The following is a 27,916-nucleotide window of genomic DNA, read 5'->3' as shown; positions in this document are numbered from 1 at the left end:
AACGTGCACCACTGATTTCCTCAATCATCGTTTTTATTAATTGGCTTTATAGGCTAAAGTGCATAGTAAAGACAAAAAAGGAAATGCATACATAGGAAAAGGACATTTTTCTCACCAACGGTAGAAAGACCTGAGATGCCTAAGTGTCTGTTCTAGGAACACTGGACTGAGGGAAAAATGTATGCAGGCAGCAGGCCCGGGGGCTGGCTTCTGGCTTCGGTCTGGGGCCTGCAGAAGCTGCTGGCATGCTAACCCTGCCCAGGCAAAAGCTGTAATAGTGCTGGGACAAAGGGTCACATTTTGGATAGGTGCTGCTGGTACCAAATCTAAGTTTAGTTCCATTCAGGGTTCTAGGGAACCAGCACTACTACTGAACTCCTGCAGACAAACCTCCACCATCCCAAAGTGCTGGTCATAGGAGAGGATATGGGGGAATCACTCCTTTGTTAGCCTGGGCCTGCTGCCTAAGCCCCCAGCTGTGGATAGTCATACTTTTCCCACTCAGTGATTATGTACCTGGGTCAGGGTTAGTCACTGAAGTCTTTTGTCTTTATCACATGCCTCCGTCTCGGGAAGTGAGGGGGCCCATGGAGGAGGGTGGGAGGGACTTTTGTGCTCCTTGAAAGGATAAGCAATTCATAACTCCTCTGGGCCTCTGTTTATTAGAATTAGTCTACAAGTTAGGGCCTGGCAATTAGAATGCATCTGTGCCCCCGAAGCACTGCAGAAAAACACACCTGACTGAGTCAGGACCCGGAGATACCAGTGGTAACCCAAGGTGGAAGCCCCAAACATGCTCCAGGGAGCCTGTCCACTAACTTGCAGGAGAAAAAGAGAAGAAATCTGTTAACTTTGCTCTCAGTTCTGGAGATAAAGTGCTTAATCTAGCGCAGGGGAAATCTATAAACAAATGTGGGCAATCCCTTACAGTGGATCCTTAAATAGGTGCTAAAACTAAAGGACGATAATAAAAACCAAACTCGGGTTCCCTCACAAGGGAGCCAGCCCCAGCCGGGAGCTGGCTAGACACAAGGTAGCGGTGTGCGGTCTTCCTACATCATCCTCTGGAGCTCCTCAAAGTTCAGCAGGTTGTTGGCTGTATCTGACCAGGCAGCGTGTTGGGCTCCATCCATCTCAGAAGCAAGCTGATTGCTCCTTTCCAGAGTATGATTGATGCCCCCAATCACCTCCTTACAGTCGGGACATGTTCCTCTCTGCATGGCTCCCCCACAATCACTAATCACATATATGTGGCCATTGGGGCACTTGAACCAGTGGCCACGAGGAAAACCCATAGCACTGACTATCTGCACTCTTTCTTCCTCTGAGATGCCCAGGCCAGGAGCAGGGAAGGGTGGTTTTCAGAGCTTCCATCTTTTTCTGCACAAGTTGTTCATCCTCCCGGGTGAACTTACATGTTCTCTCAAGGATCTTCCGGACACTGTAGACCTCCTCTGCTGTGCTACTGCTCATCTTCCCCTCTGCTATCTTACAACGGGACAGGAGGTTTACCAAGTATGTGAGCCTCTGGATTTCACTTTGGAAGTCATCCAATTCCTGGCTGGTAAAGCTCAAACGCTTCTTGGTAAGCCATTCATGGACCTGTTCTAGTCGAGTCCCCAGTCTCTCCTGCTCTAATACATGCACCTTTTTCAGAGAATTCCACAGGCCAGCCAAGTAGTCATAGAAGCTGATATAATTCTCAACAAGGCCCAGGTCCCTCACGGACAGATTTTTCTGGGCCAGCTTCTCCTTCAACATCAGAAAGTCTTCAGGAAGCAGCTGGTGGAGGAGGCTCTTGCTCTCCAGCAAGACCTTAAGCCGTTCCTGGCTGGTTGCTATTTCCCCTGCGGAGCCCTGAATCTTTTCCTTGACAATTTCAATCTCTTCCAGCCGCTGTTTGATGCTGGTTCCATACCGCAGGTTTTTACGGATGGGTACCTGGCAGATAGGGCACACCTTCAACTTGATGGCAACTTCATCATCCTTCTGCTCATTCATGTAGCGATCCAGGGCTTGCACTTCAAAGATGTGGCTGCAGTCTTCTAGCTGCACAAAGCGGGCATCAGGCTCATCCTCAAAGCCAAATAATATTTGGGTGACTTCTTCCTGGTGGCAGACACGGCACTTCTTGGGACATGGTTCCCCACACAAACCGATGCAGGGGTGGCCACAAGCCAGCAGCTTAGTACAAGGCACATAGCATGGGGGTCGGTCGCAGGGTTCAGAGCAGAGTTTGGTGCACTGGTAGTGCTGGCAGCGCCAGACACAGGGTTCCACGCAGGGGCTACAGAGTTCCCCACACTTTTTCTTGCACTGGCTGTGAACACAGCGGTTCTGGCAGGTCCGCTGGCAGGGTGGGCACTCACGAATGCATGGCTCCTGGCACTTGTGTGAGCAGATGAGCAGGCGCTTGCAGGGCTGCTGACAACGCTCATGGAAGCGCCCTTCGAAGCAGCTGTGGCAGGTGCCAGGACAAGGATGCCCGCAGTCCAAGATGGTACCACACTTGGTGGTGCACTTGACTGGCAGGTCATACATGAGGTCTTCCACATTACCACACTTCACCTGCTGGCTGTGCCCACACTTGAGTTTCACGGTGACCATTTCTGAACACAACCGCACACAGTCTTCCCCACAGGGGTGGCTGCACCTGTGCCCGCATTTCAGAACCTTGGGGCAAGGCTCTTGGCAGCAAAAATCTGACTCAGGCATGGAACACGGAACCATTTGTTCGTGGCCGCACCGAACAATGATTTTGCGCACCTTCACCTGACAAGGCTGACACTCCTGGAAGCAAACAAGAGGGCACCGGTGCCCATCTTGGCAGATGACCTTCTGGCATGGTTTCATGCACTGGAACTCCTTGTGTGAGGAATCATAGGGGTGGCAGGCACGGGTGCAGACGTGTCCACAGCCCAATCGGAACTCACAGGGTAGGCTGCAGCCTCCTTCGGGCACTTTTTGGAAATCAGAAGCTTTGGATACTAAGGTGTGGGTATCAGGATGGTTCTGGCAGCACAGCTGGAGTGTGTGACCTATTTGATTGTTCTCTCGAAGGGTATGGATGATCTTGCTCCACAAGGGCACCTTGGCCAGCATCTGCATGTTTCCAATGCAGTACATCCCCTTCTTGGCACGGGACAAGGCCACACAGATGCGGTTGGATATCTGGAGAAAACCCACCTTGCCTTCCTGGTTGCTCCGCACTAATGAGAGAAGAACAATGTCATTCTCTTCTCCTTGGTATTTGTCAACCACATGGACCTTGACCCCAGCAAACGTCTTGGCTGGCATGAGTTTGCGCAGGCAGAAGAGCTGCCCGGTATAGGTGGTGAGGATGGTGATCTGGGAGGGCAGGTACTCCTGGCACAGGAAGTACTTGCACAGCTCTACCACAAAGCGAGCCTCATGCTGGTTCTGGTGGCTTTTGCCTTCTTGGATTTCCTGTTCAGGAAGTTGTGTTCTACAAAGAAAAGGTTGGAAGAGACTCCCTAGAAAAGAAAAAAGTGATAACATTAGGTTCACTCATGCGATTTTTTTCTATCTTCACATGTATTGACCACGGACTCTACTCCAGGGAGATACCTTGCAAGGCTTTTTGTATACTTTGTACAACACTTTAAATTTAGAGTCAGTCACCACGTCCTTTCTTTTGGGACCATGACAAGTAGGGAAATGGATAAAGAATTTGTTTTAGTTTTTAATAGATTTGTTTGATATAAATATTAAAATAACCTCCACAATCCAACTATTATAGTCCAGGAAATAGGCAGCAGCTATGATGAGATGTTAAGGGAGCAGCTAACTTATAAGCACTCAACTGTGCTGACCACTTGACACACATTATCTTCCTCAAAACAATAATGAGGCAGCACCCATTATTCTCACTGTACAGAAGACCCTGACACTCAGAATTGGTATATAACTTGCTAAAAAGTTACAAAGCTACTACTAAGTGGTAGAGATGGGCTTCAAAAACCATTCCAGGGGGGAAAACAAACAAACAAACAAACAAAAAACCATTCCAGGGGATCCCTGGGTGGCTCAGCAGTTAAGTGCCTGCCTTTGGCCCAAGGCGTGATCCTGGACTCCTGGGATCGAGTCCTGCATCGGGCTTCCTACATGGAGCCTGCTTCTCCCTCTGCCTGTGTCTCTGTCTCTCTCTCTGTGTCTCTCATGAATAAATGAAACAACAACAAAATCAAACCATTCCATGTCTCTATCTCTCAACTTCTATATTATTTTTCCCCTTAATAACCAGCTTTAAAAAAAGCTGACTCTAGTCCCTTCTGAAAACCCTTTTTCATCCTAAGGAAATACAACCTCCTAGGTTGTTGATTGCATCACAGAAAGATAGGGTAAGGAAGACGTACCTTTATCTTTTCATATTTGAGAACAGAGGGATGATTCTCCAGATCCTGGTAAATATACGGGGTCAAGAGACGGGCAATTTCAGGGCGCATGCGGTGCTGAAACGACATATTTGTCATTAGAAACATGAGCAGAGAATAAACGGACCATTTCTAGAGACTAGGTTGCTGGTGAAAAATCTGGAGGTATTGTGAAAAGAACAGGGAGGAAAGAGCAGAATGTAAACAGCTCCTTCGTCCAACACAAACTCAACACAGGCTGATCTTGTGGTATTTTAAAACAGAAAAGAAGTCTGGCAGTCACTGCATTACTAAACCAGTTTTATTTTTATGAGACCTTTCTTGCTGGCAGTTGGCAAGCTCCCAGGAGACTTCTCCTGGACATTTGGTAGGTAATAAGAGAGGTTCCGCTTCTTACCTGGTAATTCAGACGGACAAAGGGAATGTTTACTTTCACCAGCCGTTCAAAGAGGGATACCTCAAGGTTGAAATTCTTGGCTAGATCATACACGTTGGCACTGGGGCGCAGCTGAGAAAAGAAACATGTGTGAGAACTCTCTATTGACATATTTTATCCATCCATCCACCCACCCATCAGATGTTTTTTAAGTGTCTTGTATGTGCCAGGCACTGTTCTAAGTACTGTCAGGCTAAGGATAAAGGGCCACAAGGGTCATGAAGGCAAGAATTAAAGGTGATGTGACAGAGTGCCCAGGGGTAGGAGCTCCTTAAATAAAGGCTGAAGAGTGACATCTGAGTTGATGCCAGCATGGAGGATGATGCCTATCATTTGAAAAGTAGGCCATGAGAGGGAGCAGAAGGAGAGTAGGGGCTGCGAACAGAGTGAGCAAATGAGATGGTGACAGAAGTCAGAGAAACAGGCTGGACCTAAGAATATTTGCCTTTGTAGGCCACTTTAAGAAGCTTGATTTTTAGGGCAGCCTCGGTGGCTTAGTGGTTTGTCGCCGCCTTCAGCCCAGGGTGTAATCCTGGAGACCAAGGATCGAGTCCCGTGTTGGGCTCCCTGCATGGAGCCTGCTTCTCCCTCTGCCTGTGTCTCTGCCTCTCTCTGTGTGTCTTTCATGAATGAATGAATGAATGAATGAATAAATAAATAAATAAGCTTGATTTTTATATTAGGAAAATGGGAAATCACTGGAGGGTCTTAAGCTGCAGAGTGACATATCTGCTTTTTAAATTTAAATTCACTGGCTCCTTTATAAAGAAATTGGGATGAGAGGACAGCAAAAACGGAAGTACAGAAACAGGGAGCAACTACTCAAACAGTTCACTTAAAAGACCATTGTAGATTATAAAAGTAGTCGAGGAACAGATTGAACGAATGACACTTCCTCTGAAATATACCCCAAATCCAAGAACACTTGCTCTTAGGTTGAATGTAGAAGGTGAAGAAAGAAGAATCACAGAAAACCACTAATAAGCTTAAGGATGGATGAAGTAGAGAGGCCAGGATCTTCTGTCCAAGCGCACCCCTCAGCCATCTCTCTTCATCTTCTAAGGGCTCCTGCCCTACCTGCTGATGGTCCCCAATCAGAATGAGGTGCTGGCAAGCTTTGCTCAGTGTGGCAATGGTGTGGGCCTCCAGGACTTCAGCAGCCTCTTCTACAATGACAATCCGAGGCTCCACCTTCTGCAGGATCTGACGGTATTTGGCAGCCCCTGGAGTCAAGAAAAAAAGAGGCTCCCTGAGTTGACACACTGGGCCCTGTGACAACTGAGCCCCCACATTCACCCAAGGCTGTGACCACCATTGAATGAGAGAGCAAGTGCTGCTGAGTGGTCTCCAGAACATGACACACTTGTTGGCCACTGCTGGGGTTCTGAATGCAGCAGGAACAAGTGGGTATATTTCATCATCAGTTCCCTAAACACAGCTTGCTTTCAGTAGCTTTTCATGGCCTTTTCTCCCTAGCCTATTAACGAAGCTCCTCTTTACCAGTCCTAGATGATGTGACAGGAGCTTGGAACCAGTGGTGAACAGCTGGAACAGGTAAATTTCCCCATGCTTTCTTACCCGTCGTTGTCATTCCTACAACCTGGGCATCTTTCAGGATGTGCAGGTCTTCCTGGAGCCTCAGCTCAGCCATTCTCTCTGCTGATGTGCGGTACTGGCGCTCATAATTGAGGATTTTTCGGCGGGTGTCAGCCTGATACATCTGTAGCCACAGCCTGGAGAAAGTGAAGAACCAGATAGAAGAACATGTATGCTCTTTAAGAAGGCGGAGGAACCCCCTTCAGTGTTCATGAAGTGGAACCTAGACCCCTGAGGAGTGCACGGACCACAGAGAGGAAGGAGAGACTTAGGTTTACAGAGACCCAAGAGTCCAAAATGCCCAACAAAAAGATGTGCAGAGACATACACATAGGTGGCCAAGAACTAAGGAACGGAGTAGGATAAAGAATGAGAGGTTAATAATTATTGAGAAGAGAGCAAGGGACTTCAAAAGCTTCAAGAATGGGAGGCCTGGGTGGCTCAGTGGTTGAGTGTCTGCCTTTGGCCCAGGGCATGATCCTGGAATCCCAAGATTGAGTCCCACATCGGGCTCCCTGCAAGAAGCCTGCTTCTCCTTCTGCCTATGTCTCTGCCTCTGTGTCTCTCATGAATAAATAAAATCTTAAAAAAAAAAAAAAAAAAAAAAGCTTCAAGAATTTCTCACAAATTCTCCCGGCCCCATCCCTACCTGAGTCCTCTCCCCTAATTCTCCAGAGTCTTATATTACAAGTAAAACATCAGGTCACTACTCTGCTGTAAAACATTTCAAAAGCTTTTCAATACACTTCAAAAAGTGGCTTTTGATAATTCAGGCTCCTAAGCTTTGCCCCGTAAGACTCTGCAGTCAGGCCCCTGCCCACCACTATGACTTTCCATTTCTCTCTCTGAGCCATAGGCATGCTTGGCTGCCTCCTTTCCATTTCTCAAACAGCCATACTCCTTCCCAAGTCAAGTCTTTATGCATGTGGTCCCCACAATTTCATCTGCTCCCCATTCCCTGCTGGTCTTGCTCATGTCTACTAATCCTTCAGATCTTGCCTCCAATGTCACTTTCCGGGATACCTCAGACCAGCTCAGATCCCATGTTAATATTCTTAGCACCCCTTGCTCCTTTGTGTTTATATCCATTTGTAACTTTTTATTTGTGCCATTAATTAATCTATCTCCCTGGACAGACTTTAAGCTCAGTAAGGGTAGAGCCTAGTGTTTGTTTCATCTGAAGACTGCACTCCTAGCAATCAGCTCAGTGGGGGTATGCAACCAATCATCAGTTAACATTGTTGAAGGTTGAGATGGAATGACTGGGGTTATGTTTCAGAACAAAAAAGGAATCCCTTGGGGAAATTACATGGGCTGGTTGGGGGGGCAAGAGTGGGGAGTGCGCATAATACCTATACAGCTGCCAGCGAGAATTCAGGTCCAGCTGCCAAACATCTTGGATTTCACTGGCCTCGGCCTCAGTCATGGTGTTCAGTTTGCGAAGTTCAACCTTTACTTTCTTCTTCATTTTCTTTTTCTGGTTACGCTGGGTCTGTGGACATCAATACCAGCCAGGGTTACCATCCGACAGAGGCGGGCCCAGTTCTAAGACCAAGATGGCCAGAACACATTAAAAAAGGAGCTGCCACCTTGGAAGAATTTCTTTGAATGTATCACACTCTCCTCACATATACTCCACTGCAGAATGGCTAAATGAGGGCCCTGGACCAGTCTGCCTGGGTTCAAAGCCCCATCAACCTCTTATTAAGTTGTGGGACCTTGAGTAAGTTATTCAACCTCTGCATGCCTCAGCATCCCCTTCAATAAAATAACAACAAGGGTACATGTTCACAGGGTTGCTGAACTGAAGGAATACATACATGGAAAGCATCTGTAATACTGCTGACATCAGTTACCACTCAACATCTTTTGACCACATTCTATTTCTCATTCCTAAAGCATAGGTCATGAAAGTAGTAAATGTGTCTTTCTTGCTGAATGCCGTACAAGGCCTGCTAAAACTGGTCTTCACGTCATCATAGTACCTTCAACAAATTGGTGAAAGGCACCATTTAGAAGGAAGTGCTCTCCTCTGGCTCTGTTACTAAGCCTGAAGCCATGAGCCTTTAGGAGGATTGGCGTGGAAGATCAATGTCACAATATTAGGGACCTCTGCCAACTTTAAAAATCAAACAAATCAATTCCTCCTACGGCCATGTGGCAGATAAATACTTAATCCATAATTCCACACAGTGGGATCAGATTCTATCCATCATGTACAGTGATGCTGAACTGGACTAGAAGATCAGTTCAAAGCTAGCAGACCAGTGAAAATTGCATCCAAAGTTGCCTTTAAAAGTCCCTTAAATCATCAGTGGAGGTCAGAAAATGTTGAGTATCCAGTCCTCTACTGTCATAGCAATGCATGGCAGATTCTGAGGATCAATTGCTTCTACCAAAGGAATGAAAAGAGAGAAACTCTGGGTGTCCATACTTTTCTGGCTTTAAGAGAAACATCAGATTCCAGGGTGAATGAAGGATGAGTATTCCACTCAGCCTATACAGCTTGCTTCGTTCTGTTTTATTTGAATTCTCTCAAGTTTTAATGCACTGTTCATAAAGCTCATTTGTATTTGAGAAGATAATATCCATGATAGTACTAAGCATTGAGATCATGAAGTGTCTGATCTAATCCACATGTGGTGCATTTTTCTAAAAGTTCAAGAAAAGCATTTGGTTACCTGCTTCCTGTTTCTTTAAGTTGGAATTTCTTGCTAGGTCCCCTCTGAAGGGCCATAATTTTTATATTCTTGGGAACTGGACCCATCTTATACCACAGGTTGTAAAATGGGTAAAATAAGTTAACTGTGCAGACAAGCTGAACATGCTGCTGTACGGGAAGTGGGTGACAACAAGGGGCTGCAGTTCTAGTCAGAACAGATGTTCTCAGGCCTGTTTCAGAAGAGCTCAGCCCCCACCCACCTGGCAGTAGTAACTGAACTCTCATTTCCCATTCTGTCAGGGCTTCCAGAGGCCATGAGCAAGTGAGTTTACCTCCCACTCTCCTGTGGTTTGCTCCTGCCCAGCTGTTGTCCCGGGGCCATAGTTGTCTAGCCTCATGGCCAGAAGCACTTTAGCCAACTCGTGGACTGCCCCATTCTCTTCCTTCTTCCGCCGCCGGGGCCTCACCACCTCTTCCTCCTCAATCACCCGGTCTGCTTGAATTAGGTCAGCCTCCTCTGGGATCTCAATCAGTGCACCCTCCTCTTCCCCTTCTTCTTCCTCCTCCTCCACTTCTGCCTGGGCTAGGAAGAAAGCAGGCAGGACAGCAGTGAAACTCTTGAAACCAAAGCAAGATGGCACTTTTACAAGAGCTCACACGCATGAAGATGGTCTCAATGGGTTTAAATGGTTATTTTATGAGGGAAATTGGGAGAAATGGGAGTTAGGGGAGGGAGACTTAAATACTTTTTCATTGTTTTTTAAATGCCATATAAATATATCCCTGTGTAAGAAAGGTCTTTCTTAATGTTAAATACATAAAAGAGAGTATACAAATAAGCAATTTAAGAGATAATAAAAATTCATAAAAAGAACATCTAGGTACCTCCCATCCAATTTAAGGAGAAAATCACGCATTTCTTGAAGACCTTATGGACTCGTCTAGCGTAAGTTTTATATTGTTCGTTCTTCCTCTGCCTTTAAGAGAACTTTACCACATATATAATGTATATGTGGTATATAACATATATATAATGTATAACATCTCTAAATAACACATCGTCTAGTTTTTTTTTTGAGCTCTCTACAAACAGAGTAATATTGTATACGTTTTCCTACAGCTTGCTTTTTCATTCAGCCTGTTTTTGAGATTCATATGTTGCCATATACACTGTGATTCATTCCTTTTTACTGTTGTACAGTATCTTATGATCTGAATGGAGGGTAAATGACTCATCCATTGTACACGTGTTGATGAACATGAGTTCTGTTTTTCTATTATTATAAAGTGGTTGTGCCAATTAACCACTAGCATGGTTCCTACTGCTCCACATTCTAAGTGTGGCGTTATAGCAAACTTGCAAATTTTTGCCAATATAGTGTATAATATCTCATTGTGGTTTTAGCTCCTCTCATTTCTAGTGAGCCTTCTTCATGTTTAGTGACCATTAGAATTTATTTTGTGATGTCCTTGTAAAATGTCTTTTATCTATTTTCCTATCAAACTATTACTTGTCTCTCTCTGATTGATTATAGTTCTTTATATATTCTAAGTATTACTTTTAAGTTTTACTCTCTGGTTTTTACCATATTGCACCTTAAGATGTGATTTGAGGTAGACATGCACTCTTACTTGTATTTTCAGGTCCTGCTGGTGCAACATTTTGGGTGAATGAACTGACACCCAGACCCAGCCACTCCAGCATCATGGAATGCTTCCAGCCCTGGAAGCAAATCCATTCACTATCCTGAGGAAGGAATAAATTATCAGTCACAAGAGTTCTATGATAACCAGTGTAAAGGAAAGGTTTCCATGAAGGATTAAAAGTAGTTCTCTAAAAATTTAGAGGCTGTAAGTTGGCAACCCTTGGGCAACTGGATCATTAAATATGACTCGCATAGAATTAAAAAAAAATAAAAACTTCCTCTCACAATAAAATCAAGATCTATGGCAGCAACAAGCCTACATTCGAAAATGGCAACAAATGACTGGAAGTGGGTTGCTTACCACTTCTTTTTCTGGTCTGCCAAGTGCTCTCTCTACCTTCAAGTGTCTCACATCTAGCCTGCTTTATTCATTTACAAATCATGATTGACCCCTTCAGGATTCTGGGTTTGTAACCCTAGAAATCACCAACTCATTGATAAGAGCTACCATTTTGCTGGGTTCCTGGCCAGCCACTTTAGAGAAATCATGTTACTTCTTAGAATATCCTTTGAAAGCAGGCATTATTATTACCCCGTTTGACTATTGAGAGACCTAAGGATCATAGTGGCCAAGGCACACAGTCAGTCTAAGACTTAGGTCTGCTGACTTCAAGGCTCTCTATATAGTGCTAGGTTGCCTTGTTATGATTTTACTAAGAATCACTTAAAGCACACTAATTAAGTAGTTAACAAATATTAACTTGCTTATTTATCTAAATAACAATCCCGTAAGGATTACACTGATCTGTAATAAACTGCCATTTTTGCAAGTCAAATTTATAAATATTAGCAATTTCATATGGTTCAACTTAATGTTATTATCATCCCCACTCTATATAAAAGTGGCAGGAGGTACAAGAAGAATTAAGTAACCTGCCCTACAGCAAAACCAGAATTCATATCCAGCAAGCTAGCTCCAGTCTTGCTCCTAACTAGTATACTAAGCCACCTCTCCTCATGAAAAGGTACTTCTCACATTATGGTAGCATCAGATTATCAAAACAGCTATTGCTTTGGATTATTGCTTCTGCTGGAGACTCCCTCCAAGTACTAAGGTAAGAGAGATGCTTAGAGCCCCCAGGATGACCCTTACTTGTACAGGTCCATTCATCAAGCTTTTCCAATGCTGGGGGGATATATATTTCTCCAGGTGCTGTTCCCGTAGTACACCACGCATAGTGCACTCCAGGGTCTGGGCCCCTTCATGCAGCTCTTGCTCTGACTCTTTCATTTGTGTCACAATCTGCCAAGAACAGAGGGAAAGAAAATTGAAGTACCATCATCCCCTAACCTCAATTCCTGCCATGAAAGAAAACAAAACTAAGACACAGGAACAGCAAGAAGAGATAACAAACTAGTCAACAAACCAATTTCCAAGCACATTACTGTGGTCTCAAAACCATAGGATTATTATCTAAAATATCTAAGGGGATCCCTGGGTAACTCAGTGGTTTAGTGCTGCCTTTGGCCCAGAGCATGACCCTGGAGACCCGGGATCAAGTCCCACATCGGGCTCCCTGCATGGAGCTTGCTTCTCCCTCAGCCTGTGTCTCTGCTTCTCTTTCTCTCTGTGTCTCCCATGAATAAATAAATCTTTAAAGGAAAAAAAAAAAAAGACTCCTACTGACTAATAAGAAAACAATTAATCCAACAGAAAAACAGGCCAAGGATATTGTTGCAGAGACCTCTCTTTTCCTTGGTTTTCCTTGGTGATAATAACTGACTTTTGTCTGGGAACACTGCTGCCCAGCTAGAAGACTGGGAAAGGTGGTATGCCCTTTCTGTCCTTTCTCCTTCTGAATTATGAGGGGACAAAGGTCAGCACATGGGCCCAGCAGAGTGGACTGTTGGAAGGAAGCTGAGTCCTTCACCACTCTGTGGAGTGCTTCTCCCTATGGCCCCTGGACTGTGTACCCAGAGGGCCATTACTCTCCAGCGTATTTCCACCTGGAGCTATCTCAGCTACCCCACGCCAGGACTCACACTCATGTAGGCTCTCCGGAGGTGCATGGGGAGGCTGCGGCGGAACTCTCGTTTATTCCTCAGCTCCCTCAGGGTGAACTGCTTCAGGATTTCACTGTTGCTCCTTCCACCTACCCGCACGATGCTAGTCTTCTGACACTTGTATATGCCTGTGGAGCAAGGCAGAGCATAGCAGGTAAGAAGAGCTATGCTAGACTCTCTCAGGTGGGAGCTCTACATGTTTGGAATGCTGTATCAGATGCTCCCTTAGAGAACACACTGGTGCTTACAGGAATCTACCCTAGAGATGAAATGCCCTGTGCAACAGTAGTGTGGTGCTTAAGAACACAGGGTTTGGAATCAGACAACTGGGCACCCAAATCTTGACTTCACCACTATTGCTATATAAACTGCAACAAGTTATTTAACTGGAGCTTCAGTTCTTCACCTGTGATTTGAATACAGAAATACTTTCCTTTTAGGGCTATGATCTGGATAAATCAGAGAGCATCTGTATAGCTCCCAGGCAAGTCCTGGCACAAGGTAAACACTTAGTAAATGTTCTATCATTCACTCTACAGGTATATGCTGATTGGTCACTATGTACCAGGCATATGGTAGGTTGTTAAGATAGAGCAGGTAAGGGACACCTGGGTGGCTCAGTGGTTGAGTGCTTGCCTTTGGCCCAGGGTATGATCCTGGAGTCCCAGGATCGCATCTCACGTCGGGCTCCCTGCATGGAGCCTGCTTCTCACTCTCCCTGTGTCTCTGCCTCTCTCTCTCCCTCTATGTCTCTCATGAATAAATAAATAAAATATTAAAAAAAAAAAGAGCAGGTAAAATACAGACTTAGTTCCTAATTTGTTCTCATGTCTCATAGCCTGGCAGAGAAGATACACATTAAACAATTTATTGTAATAGCAATAAGTACAGTAAGGATGATAAGCCCATGATGCTCAAAGTATGTAACAGGAGACCTTACCTAGTTTGCATGGGGTAGGGATCTAATTCTTGAAGACCTAATATTTAAACTGAGATTGCAAGAATAAAAAAGATTTAATCTACATTAAAGGAAAATACAGAATGGGAAATAATATTCCAAGCAAAATGAAAAATATATACTTATTCATTCATTAATGCAATTAATATTTTTTTGAGTGCTCAGTAAGTGCCAGAATCTGTGAATATATAGCACAAAACGTGACCAACTTTTAGTGTCAAGAGCCTAGGACTGAAATACATATAACAAATTGTTAGATATTAATTAAGTTTCTGAAGAAAAAAATAGAAAAGGAGACTTAACCTTATCTGGGGGCAATTGGGAAAATTTACCTGAAGAGAGAATTAAGGTGACACCTGAAGAAGGAGTTGGAGCCAACCAGGTTAGATGAGGTCAAGATGGAGAGAGAGGGAGAGAAAAAAGTATCTTCTAGGGAGGGGGAAACAGCATGGTCCAAGAGAGAAGCTGGAGGAACTGAAGACAGTGTTGCTGGAGTTAGGGAGGACAAAGGAAGAGGTAGGAGATACAGTTTAGAGTTAGGCTGGAGCAGACCACACGCAGCCTTGCAGGTCATGGAAAAGACTATGGACTTAGACTTAGTTCAAAGACAATAAAAAAAAAAAAAAAAGACAATAAAGAGCTATTGTGTTGCTGATAGTTAAACTATAAATGTTTTGATGGGAGAATAATTTTGTCTAGAATTACCTTCCAGAAACTGGTCCAAAGCATGATTAGTATAACACACAACCAAGATGGGGAATTTCTGAACGCTAATTTGCCAGACAGGCTCATTGGTTAGAAGTGCCTGAACAATTTTTAGACCCACGTAGGTTTTGCCTAGAAAACAAGGAAAAATGAGAGTTAAAAAAAAATCAGATTTCCTAGAAGGAATAATCAACTACTTAGAACAAATTATTATTTAAAAAATAATAATAAAGTCAAATACTGAGGATAGTTTAAAATCCAAGAAGCACAAATGGGTAAATTCTGAAAAGCGCCCTTGGTCTTCTGCCCTCAGCCACCTACTTCCTCTCTTGGAAGGAACAGATATTACCAGTTTCTTATATCACTTTCCAGAGTTAGTCATTCTATGCAAATGCAAACAAATAAGAATATATTTCTCTAGATTTCTTCCTTTTTTAAAAAAAAGATTCTTTAAATTTGAGGTAGAGAAAGAGCATGAGTGGGGGGAGGAACAAAGAAAGAAAACCAGATCCTCCACTGAGTAAGGAGCCTGACTTGGTGGGGTGTGTGTGTGTGTGTGTGTGTGTGTGTGTGTGTGTGCTCAATCCCAGGACCCTGGGATCATGACCTGAGCAGAAGGCAGACACCTGACTGAGTCACTCAGGCATCCCCCCACTTTTTAGATGCAAATGGTTGCAGTAGACTATCTTCACTATCCTACATGTTACTTTTTTCACTTAAAATACCTTTAGAGATAGTTCTCTATCATTACATACAAAGAATGCTCCCTCCCTTCTCTTTTTTCACAGCTATATTTTTTCACAACTGTACAGTATTTTTTAGCCAGTACTCTCATGCAACAAATTATTTAGAAATGCTTTCTATATACCACAGTAGACTTACTTGCCTTTGTGATAGAAGGGGAAAACTCACATAAATCAACATTGAAGTTAGAGTTATGGGCTCGTTAGTAGGGGCACCTGGGTGGCTCAGTGGTCGAGCGTCTGCCTTTAGGCTCAGGTCGTGATGCTGGGGTCCTGGGATTGAATCCCTCATCAGGCTGCCCACAGGGAGCCTGCTTCTCTCTCTGCCTATGCCTCTCTCTGTGTCTCTCATGAAAAATAATAAAAACTTTAAAAAAATAAAAAGAAAATAGTAAACAGTAATAAGTATATTCAATTCACGCATTTGCTTGAACAGTCATAGAATATCTTTGGAAGGATAAACAAGAAAACAAAACTGTTTGCTTTAGGGAAGAGAACTGAGTGAAATGGCGGGAAGAGGGAAACTTTAAAAATTTTGAACCAGGGTGCCTGGGTGGCAATTAAGTGTCTGCCTGCAGCTCAAGTCAAGATCCTGGAGTCATAGGATCAAACCCAATGTCAAGCTCTTTGCTCAGTGGGGAGTCTGCTCCCCCGCCCCATGCTTGCATGCTCTCTCTCAGATAAATAATATCTTAAAAAAAATTTTTTTGAACCATTATTTATTAAAACATAAAAAACAGGGGCACCGGTGTGGCTCAGTTGATTGAGCAGCTGGTTCTTGATTTCAGCTCAGGTCATGATCTCAGGGTCCTACAACTGGGCCCCATTGGGCCCCAAGTTTGGCTCCACACTCAACAGGCAGTCTTGCTTGAGGATTTTCTCTGTCCCTCTTCCTCTGCCCCTCCCACCCTCAGCTGTGCTTGCTCTCTCTCCCTCTCGCTCTAAATAAACATCTTAAAATAAACAAACCAAAACCATAAAAACTAATGGCCAAAATTTTTAACTTTGAAGATGAGCAAAAACTAATCAGCAAAAAATACTGGTAACATACAATATTCGAAAGGATAAAAGGAAATGGGAACGCTAGTTCACGCTTGGTGGGAGTATAAACTGGTACATCCTCTTCTTTTTGTTTTTTAGATATATCCTCTCTATTTTTTTTAAGCCTTGAAAGCATTCCTTTAATTATGTATGTTTTTCCATTATACAGGTGTTTTTTATCAGAAAGAACCTTCCACAGGCGCCTGGGTGGCTCAGTCAAACAGCTGCCTCCCGGTTTCGGCTCAGGTCACGATCTCAGGACCCTGAGATGGAGCCAAGAGATGTAGAGTGTGGTAGATAGGAGACCCAGGACTTTAGAGCCAGACTGTCTGAGTTCAAGTCCTAGGTCTGTCACTTACCATTGTATGAATGTCAACATATTCTTTGCCTTAGTTTTTCATCTGTAAAATGGAACTATCTACACTTCAGAGTTGTTTGAGGATGCAAAGAGCTAATACATGGAAAGCATACAAAATACTACTTGGCATATAGCCCTATTATGTATTTGATATTATTTAATTTAAAGTAATATAAAATTAAGGGGCTCCTGGGTGGCTCAGTTATTGGGCATTCGACTCTTGGTTTCAGCCTGGGTCCTCATCTCAGGATTGTGGGACTGAGCCCTGTGTTGGGCTCTGTGCTTGGCATGAAATCAGCTTGCTTGCTTGCTTGCTCTCTCTCAATAAATAAGTAAATAGAATCTTTAAAAAGAATAAAGTAATATAAAAATCAAATAAAATTTAAGATCACCTTTGATGAAGCAAAGGTTACGCACCTTCTTAAGTCTGACCCCTTAGCAGTTTTCTCTAACCTCGTGATTTTGATTACTATGCATACCAATGGATGCCCACTAGAAAATCACCATGAACAGCTACTTTATAGGTAAGTTTAATGCCCATTTCAGGAGAATATCTCTAATCAAGATACTCTAGAAATCTAAAGTCAAGCCTCCCTTGCCTATCTCATAGGGCAGATGTCATACGCTCTGAAAAATTCTCTTACCTGTTCCCGGAGGTCCTTGAATAATAGCCAGTTCCCTTGTGAGAGCAAACTGCAAGGCTTCCATCTGAGAGTCATCCAGCTTCAAGGCTTCTTTTGAGGGCCACTGGCTGGGGTCTAAGACGTTCACTCTGGAATGTCTCAAGCTCTCAGCACTCCTCAGGGATTCCCCAGTGGCCGAGGGACTCTTTATTAAAGGAGTAAAATCATATCTGCCCCCCATTAGCAAGTACCTTGGCTCCTTCACATAAGAGTCACAATCCACGATGTTCCTCTGGAAGGGGACATCTTCCTCCTGGACCTCCTGGAGTCCTTCCAAGACATGCCTATAAGCCTCAAAGTATGCAGTTGTCTCCACCATGAGGAAAGAGTCAGAGGGCTGGACCTCTGCGAGCAGCTGTTGGCTCTGCTCATTGAAAGAGAGCTGGACAATTCCTCTGCAGAGATCTTCCTGCTCTCGGTTAGACACAGTGGCAAAAAGAAATGTTTCAAAGTTGTCCTTGGACATGCACACCAAAGATCCATAGAGCAATCTCTTGGAATTCTGCCAGCGAACAAACTTTAGTGGTTTTGTATCAAACTGTACCTTGTAGACAATGCCTGATGATGAACACACAGGTGTGATAATCCTGGTATCAAAGTAGATTCGGATGTCATCAAACTTTCTCTTTCTCAGGCCTTGGTCTTCAAAGCTTTGGAGAAGTTCCAAAATGCCTTCTCGTAGGGGTCTAACAAAATCTTCTCGCAAGAGTCGGAAGTGGGTATCCAGATAGACAGCAGTGCTGTCGTATTTTCCAGTAATGATGTTGGGACGAAGGAATGGCCTTTCATCCAAGTGCACTTCATTGTAAGTAGGGTAAATGGGCATGGTCCTGTAGCTCTCTACATGGTCTTCCGTCTCAGGCTGCACTAAAGTGTAGGTGTCCACTCTTAAAGTGCCCTCTCGCCTCTTTTCCTGCAAATGCTCGATGATGGTCTGCACCTTTTCCAGGTTCTTCTCTGTCTCTTCTTCTATGTCAACCCCAGAGGCTCTCAAAGCATTAAGAGAAGCTGGCAGGAGGGAAATGAGCATGGAAGTTTCCTGCACAGAGCTGGCGGGGAAGACACTTACAAGATCCTGAAGGAGGGAGATGATGTTGCTAATGTGTTCTGGATATTGGTTTCGAATATCAGGGATGGGTTCAGTGATCATCCCTACCACATAATTCGGCAGGCAGACTTTGAGGAATTTGGAGTTCTTCAATATGCCCAGGACATGGAGAACACTCTGGCGGTCCATTTTGGAACTGCAAGCCTTCCGAAGAACCTGGCAGATGAGCTCAAGGAAGTTGGATTTCATAAAAGAATGAGACAGGAGCTCTTTCAGCCCTACACTTGTGGCAAGAGTGATAACCACTTCAGAAGGGTCTTTCTGCAGAAGACTTTCTAGGAATTTGTAGCCCAGTTTCTTTACTGGCTGTGGCTGTTCTGCAGGCTTCTGGTGAGGGGTCCGCCACTGCTGGAAGTTTTCATCAGACCACGGTGGTCTGTGATTCCTTCCCTCCTGGTTGCCATTTCTCCGCCTAGCATCATTTTCCTGACTACGTCTTTGGCCTCTAGGTTCATCACTGGTGTGACCCTCATGGTTTCTCCTTCCCTGATGTGGGTTCCTGCCCATAGCCCCAAACCTCTCTTCTCTTTGCCGTACAGGAACAGCACGGTTGGTAGCTCTAGGCTGCCTTCCAGGCTGGTTGGGTCCTCCTCTGAGAGCATTGGCTGGTGGGTTATTGGCCTGATTTCTAGCTCTTGGTGGTAATTCTCCATCCACAGACCCTAAACACAATGGAATACTGGGTAAGTGCAAAAATGAAGGTGCAAGGAGATCTAACAGGACAACAATAGAAAGACTCTCATTTTCAAAACCAACTAAAGAACTTATATTTTCTTTGGAGAGAAAGTTTCCTATTAAGTCATGTAATAAATGTAAAATAGATTACTATATGTTGCTGTATATATTATGAAAACATTGCTTTTTTCAGAGGGTGCTAAAGGGAAAATGAATAAACATTTTTGTTGGAGCACATGGCTGGCTCAGTTAGAAAAGCATGCAACTCTTGATCTCACACTGGATATAGAGATTACTTAAATAAGTAAAACTTAAAAAAAAAACGAGAACAAACATTTGTTGAGTGCCTAATACATGCTAGAGAATAAAATGCTTTAGTTCTCATAAGCTGGGATTGTTTCAGAAGGTAAAAAAGATTAGCTCATTGCTTCTCGTTTTTTGCCAGTACCAAGTAACAGCCAAAGCAGGAGTTCCAAAGCCAAACAGATCTGGTTCAAATCTTGTCCTCAACACTTCCTCACTGTATAACCTTGGCCAAGTTGCATAATTTCTCTAAGCCTAAGTATTTTTGTGGGTATAAAAATTAAATATGGGCAGCCCGGGTGGCTCAGCAGTTTAGCGCCGCCTTCAGCCCAGGGTATGATCCTGGAAACCCCAGATGGAGTCCCACGTCAGGCTCCCTGCAAGAACCCTGCTTCTCCCTGTGCCGGTGTCTCTGCTTCTCTCTCTCTCTGTGTCTCTCATGAATAAATAAATAAAATCTTAAAAAAAAAAAAAAAGATTAAATATTTGTAAGATGCTTAGTAGAATACCTGACACATAAAAAGTTCTCATTAATGTTATTGCTAGCAGCACTAATAATACTTTTCTATTGGGAATACCCTATTGGTCACTAGTTCTACCACTAAACAATTATGTCACAGGGACAGAGGCATCAAGAATGGGATATATTACAAGAGAAATGCTTCTTGAAATTTGTCCAGCATCAGATGGCAAAGGGGACAGTGGGGCTTCCTTTACCAAGAAGTTTTTGAGCTAAACAATACATTGAAAAAGAAACTGAGAAATGAAACTGAACTTCTATTTTAGGAAACTCAAAAGTGAAACTTAAGTTTTTCTCCCTTCTGAAGCACAAGTTCACCCACACAGTATTATATACTACTAACCGTCACATAAGAAGTTGTTGGTGGAGGAAGGAAAATATACCCAGTCCACACATGAAAGTTAACATCACCTATAGATGAAGCTATATTTGTCTTCCTTAATCTGCCACACACTTCCTAAGTGAATTTGGCCAACGTACCCAAGCCCAGTGTTTTTCAGTTTCCTTTCCTATAAAATTGATGGAACTGACCCAACTTAGCAGAATTGAGATTTTAAAAACAACAAAATATGATTGTACACAATGATGTGAAGTTAAAAATGTTATGAATGCACATCATATTCAAAATGATTGTATCATTTCATGACATCAGATGCTAAGTCCATTTTTGTACATTTTTTTGTGTTGCACTTTGCAGAGAAAATTTTAATGTGACTACATAAAAGAACATTTGACACAATATAAAAATACTGTATTACTAAAGTCTAAATTTTGTATTTTCTTACTTTCCAAACTCTCAAAGTAACAGAAGAAAGTCCTAATATTTTCATCAGAATGAAACACTCAATGTTTTAAAAAAGGAAAAATCATACTGTTTCTCATTCTTCCAACGTTGATGCAGCCCATAAAATAAAATTCTACAGTTCTTCCTCGTTCATTCCACAGCTAAACTAAAATACATGTTGCACACTTAGGGAAAAGCAAGAATCCATTTGGTTTTGTTTCTAAAACAACAAACAAACAATCATCATAGCAGTAGTGATGCTTTTGGAACTAACTGTGCTTTAGTGAATCCGGTTCTTGACACACGCTATCACACACATTTCCATTAGCCATGTATGGGTATTAGGAATCTTAGATGTAGCTAGTCTGATTAAGATGTGTAAAACAACACATGTAACTTTGAAGACTTAATACCAAAAATAGAGTACATATCTCATTAAAATTTCTGTATACTGATAACACCTTAAAATAACAATTTTAAGTATTTGGGGGAATAAGTAAAAATACTAGAATTATTAAAGTACTATGATAATAGAATATAGGTATTCAAATATTACAATAAAATAACATTACTTGGATACAGTCATTTAAGTAGGCATTAAAATTTATTAGATTAGTATTAAATTTCAAAAATAGATTTCACCTGTATCTTTTTGCTTTTTAAAATGATGCTAAAAAAAAAAAAAATGATGCTATTCGAAAATTAAAAATTCGAGTTTTGGCTCGTATGTCTATTGGGTGGTGTTGCTCTAAACCAGTGTTATTTCCAATTCAAACATCTCATGACTATCTTTGTTAAAATGAACTGTACCCATTAATCAGCCCTCTTAGGAAAAGGAGAGCGCTGTTTATTTTTCAGAGTCATTCATGCCAAGGCTAAGGAGTAAGTAATTCTTCACTTGAGAGATGCTGTCAATCTCCGGTGGGCCTGCTCACTCATACAGAACTCAATTTCTTTCCCATTTCATAGAAAATCTTGCTCACCTCTGTGGTTAGTATAGGGATTCCTTGGCCTAGCCTCCACGCAAGGTCTTCTGTCCTCCATGTGTGAGTTACCCAAATTCCTCCACGTTCACGTGACTTTCAGTTACCTGGAAATCTGCAGAGATTGAGAAAGATGAGGGCCCTTGAAACACAGCATTTAACAGAAAAAAATATATATATAACAGGCATCAAGCCAACCCTTCTGTCTCTATACCTTAGTGATTTAAGAGTTAAACACAGTTGTAATCATGGGCACAGGTGTTCAACTCTGTGAATGCCCAATATGATATAAAATGTTAAATTTCACAATTTAGGTGTTTTCAAATTCCCCCTTCCTTTTATCCCTGCACTTCACTGAGGTAGAGGGAGTTCATCAATTCCCATTCAAAACTACTGTTTGGTTTTATGCCTTTAGCCAAGTTAGTTAATCAGTTGCTAGGTTTCATTTCCCTCTCCCATAAAGCGGACACATATTGCTGCCAGGGTAGGAAGTAGCACATTTTTGTTTATCCAAAAACCATGTATCCACCACCCCACCCAGCATTTATATTATACAGTACTCTGTAGCTTACGGTATTCGGTATTCGGTATTCTATGGTTTGTAAATAGTGAGCAGTTACCCCTTATCCCATTCCTTGGAATGCAGCCAAACTGATTAAGCCCTCTGATCTACTGAATCAAGAGAAAGAAATCACATGTTTCATTAACCAGAGGTTTAGCCTCTACAGGACGCTATTTCCCCAGGACCAGTTAGAAACCTGCAGTTCTTGCCTCCTCTTTCTACCTTGAGGGTTTTTAACAGTCATCCTTTTAAGAGCGAGAGGAAGTCCCTTTAAGGGAACTTCTCAGTACAATTCATACACATCCGTCAGTCGTATGAGCTGGGGCTAGGGACAGTGAGTGACTCAGAGTCCTCAGGAAACGGATTTTTGAGACTGTCCCTCTCACTGAGTTTTTAAATATTCATACTTGGAAACTGTGAATAGATTTGGCATTATAGGAGGAGTAGCTTTTATCCTCATCAGAAAAAAAAGGAGTCCTTTTCCTTCCTGCTGGGAATATTTTGGGTGAATCTCTCCCCTCATCATATCAAACCCAGCTCTCAAATGCACATTCAGTATTTCAGGGCTTGTTTTTCTTTTTTATTAAAAAAAAAAAAATTCTGAGGAGGGGGGAAAAATGCCTTCTTTCTGTTGTTGAAAAATACTAAAATAGAAACTCAGAAATTTTCTGGGATAAAAGAAACGGGGAAGAAAGAAAGCAAAGGGAGGGGCAGAAAGAACAGGAAATGCCATGAAAATAAAAAAGCAGCGGACTAAAGCGGGTCTCTGGGAATCAAGGCCTAAAAGGGCAGGAAGAAGAAAATCAGTGATGGCCAAGCTAATAAAGAGGTCAAACCAGAGGAGAATGGTCATTACCAAGGCGGGGGGGGGGTGGAAGAGGCTGAGAGGCCAGAGGCGGATGTGAGGGAGATTCGCCCCCAGAGCCCCTAGGGGGTGGTGAAGATGGGGGCCACGGGCACCCAGGAGCCCGGGGGTCCTGACGGAAACGTCGGGGGGTCGCGGGGGAGTCGGGGCCGTGCGGTGCATGGCGGGGGCGGGAATGGCAGGCGAGGAGGGATGGGGGCTGCTTCCTGGGGCTGGGCGTGAAGGAGGCAACGGCAGGTGGGGACTGAGGAAGAGGAAGGCGGCGGCGGGGGCAGAAAGTGAGGGCAGAGGGCAGAGCGGGCTGAGCGGGCGAGGAGGGCGCCGAGGGGGGCACCTGGGACCCGCGGAGATGGGGGCGCCAGGGGGCGGCGGGGATGCTGGGCGGGTACCGGGCGGCGCGGGCTGAAGACGGCGACGGGGAGAAGCAGAGGCGGCGGCGGCGACGGCGGGCGGCGGGCGGCGCGGGGGCCGGGGTCGCGACCGACAGAAGCGGGCGCGAGCGCGGGCGCGGCGCGGGGCGGGGGCGCGGCGGGGGTCACTCACCCGGCTCCGGCGCGTCCTCCCGCCGCCGCCGCCGCCGCCGCCGCCACTGGGGCTCGGGCTCGGGCTCGGGCCCTGGCAGGTCCGCGGCCCCGCCCGGAGCCGCGTAGTTTCAGTTTCCTTTCCCTGCAGACACTGGGCGGAGCGACGGGCCGGGCGGGCGGCCGGGAGGAGGAGGAGGAGGAGGAGGTGGAGGAGGAGGAGGAGGAGGAGGGGAGGAGGGGGCCGGGCCCTGTGGCCCCGCCGGCCGCCCCGCCCTCAGGCCCGGCAGGAGCGGGCCGACCGGTTGGCGCCGCCTCAGCTTCCCCCGGCGGCGGGGCCGGCGGGCTCGGGCGCGCGCGGCTGAGGGGACGGGACCGCGGGAGGCGGGTTAGCAGCGCCCAAAGCCGTCGCAGGCCTCAGCCCGCCCCGGAGAAGGGGCAACCCGGCGGGCGGCTCGGTGCGTGTGAAGCGCGACATGGCGGCGAGGCCGACGAGCCCCGGGGGCCCCGACGTACGGCGAAGGGGGCGGGGCTAGAGCGGCCTTGGCAACCATTAGATGGCCTCGGGCTGGGCGGCTTGCAAACTACATTTCCCAGAGGGCCCCGCGTGCCGCGGGACGGAAGGGGAAGCGCCTCGGGTGCAGTGCGCAGACGCGAGAGCTTCCTCTGGTTATATAAGAGCGGTCTGGATCCCTTTTCGGTCTTTTCCGTCCTCGGCGCCTTCCTGCTAGTCTTCTCTGGGCTTCTGCTGCGTTCGATGTTGTGCGGGCGCCGGAGCCCGGGTTTGCTGCTCTGTGCGGTGAGTGGAGATAACCGCTGTTTTCCTTCGAGGTTTCTGTACTGCCTTTTCCTTCTTTGCCGTCACCCTTGGCTGTGGCTCCATTTACTCTAAAAGGCTCCTTAAGGCGTCGGGGAGGCCGGTTAAAATTGGAAAAATCCGTGCCTGGGTGTGGACCTGAGTCCTTGGGCTGGTGTAAATGATGACTGAGCTTTTTTCCCCATCAGATCGGCAATGCTGAGGTCTTTGAACACTTGCCAGTTAGTTCTGATGCACCGGCCTCAAGAGGCCCGGCCACGTTCTTCCGACCGTGGGAAGATGGCGACTGATGCCCTTTGCTCTGTTGGTTCGCAGGTCTGCGCGATCACAGGGTACGGAATGGATCTCGGAGGAGGGCGTCGCTGCTGGGCCTTCAAGAGAGCCCGCGGTACATCCCTAGAGCCATCGGTCTCCTGATCTCCGGCGTAAGCATTTCTCACCTGGCCCATTGTAGGAACCGCGTGCTCCGGGAGCCTCTTCGTTTGCTAGGCAAACCTGGAGGGGGAGGGGTGAAGGTGTAACCGCAGCTAATTGTACTTAACAAGTAAAGTGCGCTGGATGCTTATTTTTATTTTTTTAATATTTTATTTATGAGGCAGAGACACGCAGAGGGAGAAGCAGGCTCCATGCAGGGAGCCCTATGCGGGACTCGATCCCGGGTCTCCAGGATCACGCCCGGGGCTGAAGGCAGCGCTAAACCGCTGGGCCACTGGGGCTGCCCTGGATACTTCTTATCAGTTATTTAAAAGTATCCGTTAGACATTAGTGAAAAATTAGTTTAAGGAAAATAATTCCCCGAAGTGGAAAAATCTCTTTAAAGCAAATAGTTGTGAAATTTTTTTGAAGATTTTATTCTTGAGAGAAGCACTGACCCCCGCAGAGGGAGAAGTGGGCTCCATGCAAGGAGCTTGATGTGGGACTCGAACCGGGAATCCAGGATCACGTGCTGAACCACCCGGGCATGCCTAGATGTTAGTTCTTAAGTCACATTTTTTGGATCCCATTTCCTGGTATGTGATGTATTTTTTGATAAACTATTCTTCAGAGCATTTTTCCAAGTGGATGGGAGACCTTGTAGGGTAGAGGATGGCAGCGCAGGAGGGTAGGTGAAAGAATTCACTTGAGACGAGATGTTTGAATACACTGCAGGGTTGCTGCAGGCAGGAGAGACCGAGGAAGCAGTGGTGGGGAGCCGTAGTTAAGGGGGAAGATCAGGATGTATGGGAATGTTTATATAGTTCACTGGTGATCTACGGATTATGGAGATTTTGAGGTGGGTGGTCTAATGGGTTTGTTAGCATTTAGCCCAGTGGTAGCTATAGGCCCTTTTATGTTACTCAGGTTCCCATTGTTCAAGCCTGTTGGCTAAAAGTGGCCTCTACAAGTGAGGACATTGTATATTTTTAATCTCTGCACAATGTGGGACTCAAGACTCCGAACCTAGAGATCAAGAGTCACATGCTCTAGCAACCCAGCCATCCAGGCACCCCATCTGAGGATTTTTTTTCTAAGGGAAAGCTAAATTTGTATTTTAGGTTGACTTAAGCACTCAGATTAATTTCCAACTGTGTGCACTTGAAATTCATTTCAGTCCAGGGATGATGGCCCCTTGAGGGCAGGACTTACCGGGAAAACAGATTTATCTGTGCCAGCGTGTTCCTGTAAGTCAGGTTTTTGGTGATGGCATTTTGCGTTAAAATGTAAGGTCCAAAAACAGATGGTGACAGGTGGTCAAAATCCTGTGGACACTTGCCTCCATAAGCCAACCATTTTCCCAGAACACTTCTAGCCACATTGGCCTCAAATACAAGTTCAGAAGGCAAGAATTTATCTTAACTGTTACTGCCAACAACAGGATACAGATGGGCTCAAGCATGGAGTTGGTGGGCATAGAAGCAGACTAACCAAATCTCACTCGTTCAGCTCTAAGAATTAGCTTCCTACTGGCATATATGATGACTGAACTTTTTTCCCCGACAGATCGACCATGTTGATCCAACTTTTCTAAGCCAGTTTCTGTCTGATATGCCAGCTTGTACAGCTCCTTTGTCCCTCTCTTGTGGGCATCTAGCTGTTCAGAACTCATGTTTGTTTTTTTATCCCAGATTTAATGTTGACAAGAGACTTCAAGTGGACCAGGAGTGGGAAGGAGTTGGTAAGTGATGTCCACGTGGCTGAATAGACACAGGATCTGGAGAATGGATGAGATTGTAACTCCTTTTTAAAAAGTAATCCATATCCAGCGTGGGACTCGTATTCATGTTCCCAAGATCAAGTCGTACTTTTCCAACTGAGCCAGCCATGTGCCCCTATTTTTTAAATACGGGACTGACAGATTTAAACCGCTTATGCTCTGCTGTAACTCAAATTTGGCCATTGCAACTGATGACGTAACTTTTTTCCCCATCAGATCGACCCTGTTGATCTAACTGAACCATTAGCCAGTGTTTTGTCTGATGCATTGGCCCCAGAGAACTTTTATCCCTGTCCCTGTATTCTGCTTACCACTAAGGCTATCTTCTATGTGGAATTTGGGCTTGGTTTGTGGGTACCCTCCCCCAGGAATCAGGTCACTTATCTTGGTTTTTATCTGCTCACTTCCTACAGGCCTGGAGCCCTGTGAAGCCACAGGGCAGTAAATAGATGGCAGCCTGATGTGCTTGGTTCAGTCTGTCCCATTACAGGTGAGGTTTTTGCAAGTGGCATTATCTAAGTCAGCCCCTGTAGATGTAAGATGATTAAACCACCCTCCCCCATAGAGTTGAGTTTACCTGTTCAGGAGTAACCTGGGAAACCATTTCCCAAATAGGTATGTAAAACAGGAGAGTGAAGAGTAGGATTGTTGACCTACTGGTACTATTAGGTCTTGGAAGAAAGAGGTAAAGATGAACAGTTAATTCTGCCTTAGAAATAAGCTTCAGATCACATTTGGCTGGGATTCTTTTTTGTTTGTTTTTGTTTTTTAAAAAGATTTTGTTAATGAGAGAGAGGCAGAGGGGGAGAAGCAGGCTCCACACAAGGATGTGGGATTTGGTCCTGGAACTGGGATCACGCCCCGAGCCTAAGACCCCTGAGCCACCCAGGCATCCCACAGTTGGGATTTAACATGGCAGCATGCTTGTAGAATTTACCTTATTTTGGTACTTGATCGTATCCCCCTCCCCCTCCCCAGTTCCTGAAGTCTTAATTAGTGGGAGATCTCCCACATCCCAAACAAGGAACCTTATACATCAGAATTAAAGACTGAATGTAATCTTTTTCAGGAGTTTCTCAACTTTGGAGTTTGGAATACAAGGCTTCTTGGAAAAGATTGACTGTATGCTTACCTGAGAAAGGGTGATCTTGCTGAATCCGTCTCCCAAAGCTTTTTTGTAATCAAATCCTCTAGATTTCTCTGACCATTTTGAAGAATTAAGGATTATGGTTAAACTTGGTAAAATTTTTAATTTGTATCTTTCCTATCTGAAGAAAATAAAATTCTTTAAATAAAAA

The 27,916-nt window shown here is 44.8% G+C and overlaps 2 protein-coding genes and 3 non-coding genes across 5 annotated transcripts; 4 read left to right on the top strand and 1 right to left on the bottom strand.

The window, feature by feature from the left end:
• Positions 1–15: 15 nt before the first annotated feature.
• Positions 16–23,767, bottom strand: ZNFX1 (zinc finger NFX1-type containing 1). The gene is given in 16 exon segments (XM_041732428.1): positions 16–1,340; positions 1,342–3,458; positions 3,461–3,494; positions 4,377–4,472; positions 4,792–4,902; positions 5,908–6,053; positions 6,409–6,563; positions 7,779–7,918; positions 9,421–9,671; positions 10,721–10,835; positions 11,888–12,037; positions 12,778–12,926; positions 14,462–14,593; positions 17,248–19,056; positions 21,660–21,774; positions 23,630–23,767. Coding segments are annotated over 15 exon segments (5,754 nt in total). The 5' UTR covers positions 21,721–21,774; positions 23,630–23,767; the 3' UTR covers positions 16–1,052.
• LOC121477814 (AT-rich interactive domain-containing protein 1B-like) lies at positions 23,165–27,916 on the top strand. Its single transcript, XM_041732353.1, has 6 exons — positions 23,165–23,264; positions 23,574–24,406; positions 24,740–24,849; positions 26,530–26,579; positions 27,032–27,108; positions 27,688–27,916. The coding sequence occupies exons 1-3, from the start codon at positions 23,165–23,167 to the stop codon at positions 24,839–24,841; spliced, it is 1,035 nt and encodes a 344-aa protein (XP_041588287.1). The 3' UTR covers positions 24,842–24,849; positions 26,530–26,579; positions 27,032–27,108; positions 27,688–27,916.
• On the top strand, positions 24,575–24,665 carry LOC121478494. The gene has a single exon (XR_005984499.1). It is a non-coding gene; the product is annotated as a small nucleolar SNORD12/SNORD106 (small nucleolar RNA).
• LOC121478495 lies at positions 26,367–26,457 on the top strand. Its single transcript, XR_005984500.1, has one exon. It is a non-coding gene; the product is annotated as a small nucleolar SNORD12/SNORD106 (small nucleolar RNA).
• On the top strand, positions 26,797–26,890 carry LOC121478496. The gene has a single exon (XR_005984501.1). It is a non-coding gene; the product is annotated as a small nucleolar SNORD12/SNORD106 (small nucleolar RNA).

The sequence above is a fragment of the Vulpes lagopus genome, chromosome 18, assembly GCF_018345385.1.
Source record: "Vulpes lagopus strain Blue_001 chromosome 18, ASM1834538v1, whole genome shotgun sequence".
NCBI classification, from domain to species: domain Eukaryota; kingdom Metazoa; phylum Chordata; class Mammalia; order Carnivora; family Canidae; genus Vulpes; species Vulpes lagopus.
Note: the sequence above shows the minus strand (reverse complement) of the source record. Positions and strands in the feature narration are given on the sequence as shown.

Excerpts from the sequence above, each read along its gene's own strand:
- LOC121477814 (XM_041732353.1), top strand. The coding sequence starts at position 23,165 with ATGGGGGCCACGGGCACCCAGGAGCCCGGGGGTCCTGACGGAAACGTC. Across the intron at positions 23,265-23,573 it reads GCATGGCGGGGGCGGGAATG|AAGCGGGCGCGAGCGCGGGC; the intron begins GCAGGCGAGGAG and ends CGCGACCGACAG. Across the intron at positions 24,407-24,739 it reads CGGGTTTGCTGCTCTGTGCG|GTCTGCGCGATCACAGGGTA; the intron begins GTGAGTGGAGAT and ends GTTGGTTCGCAG.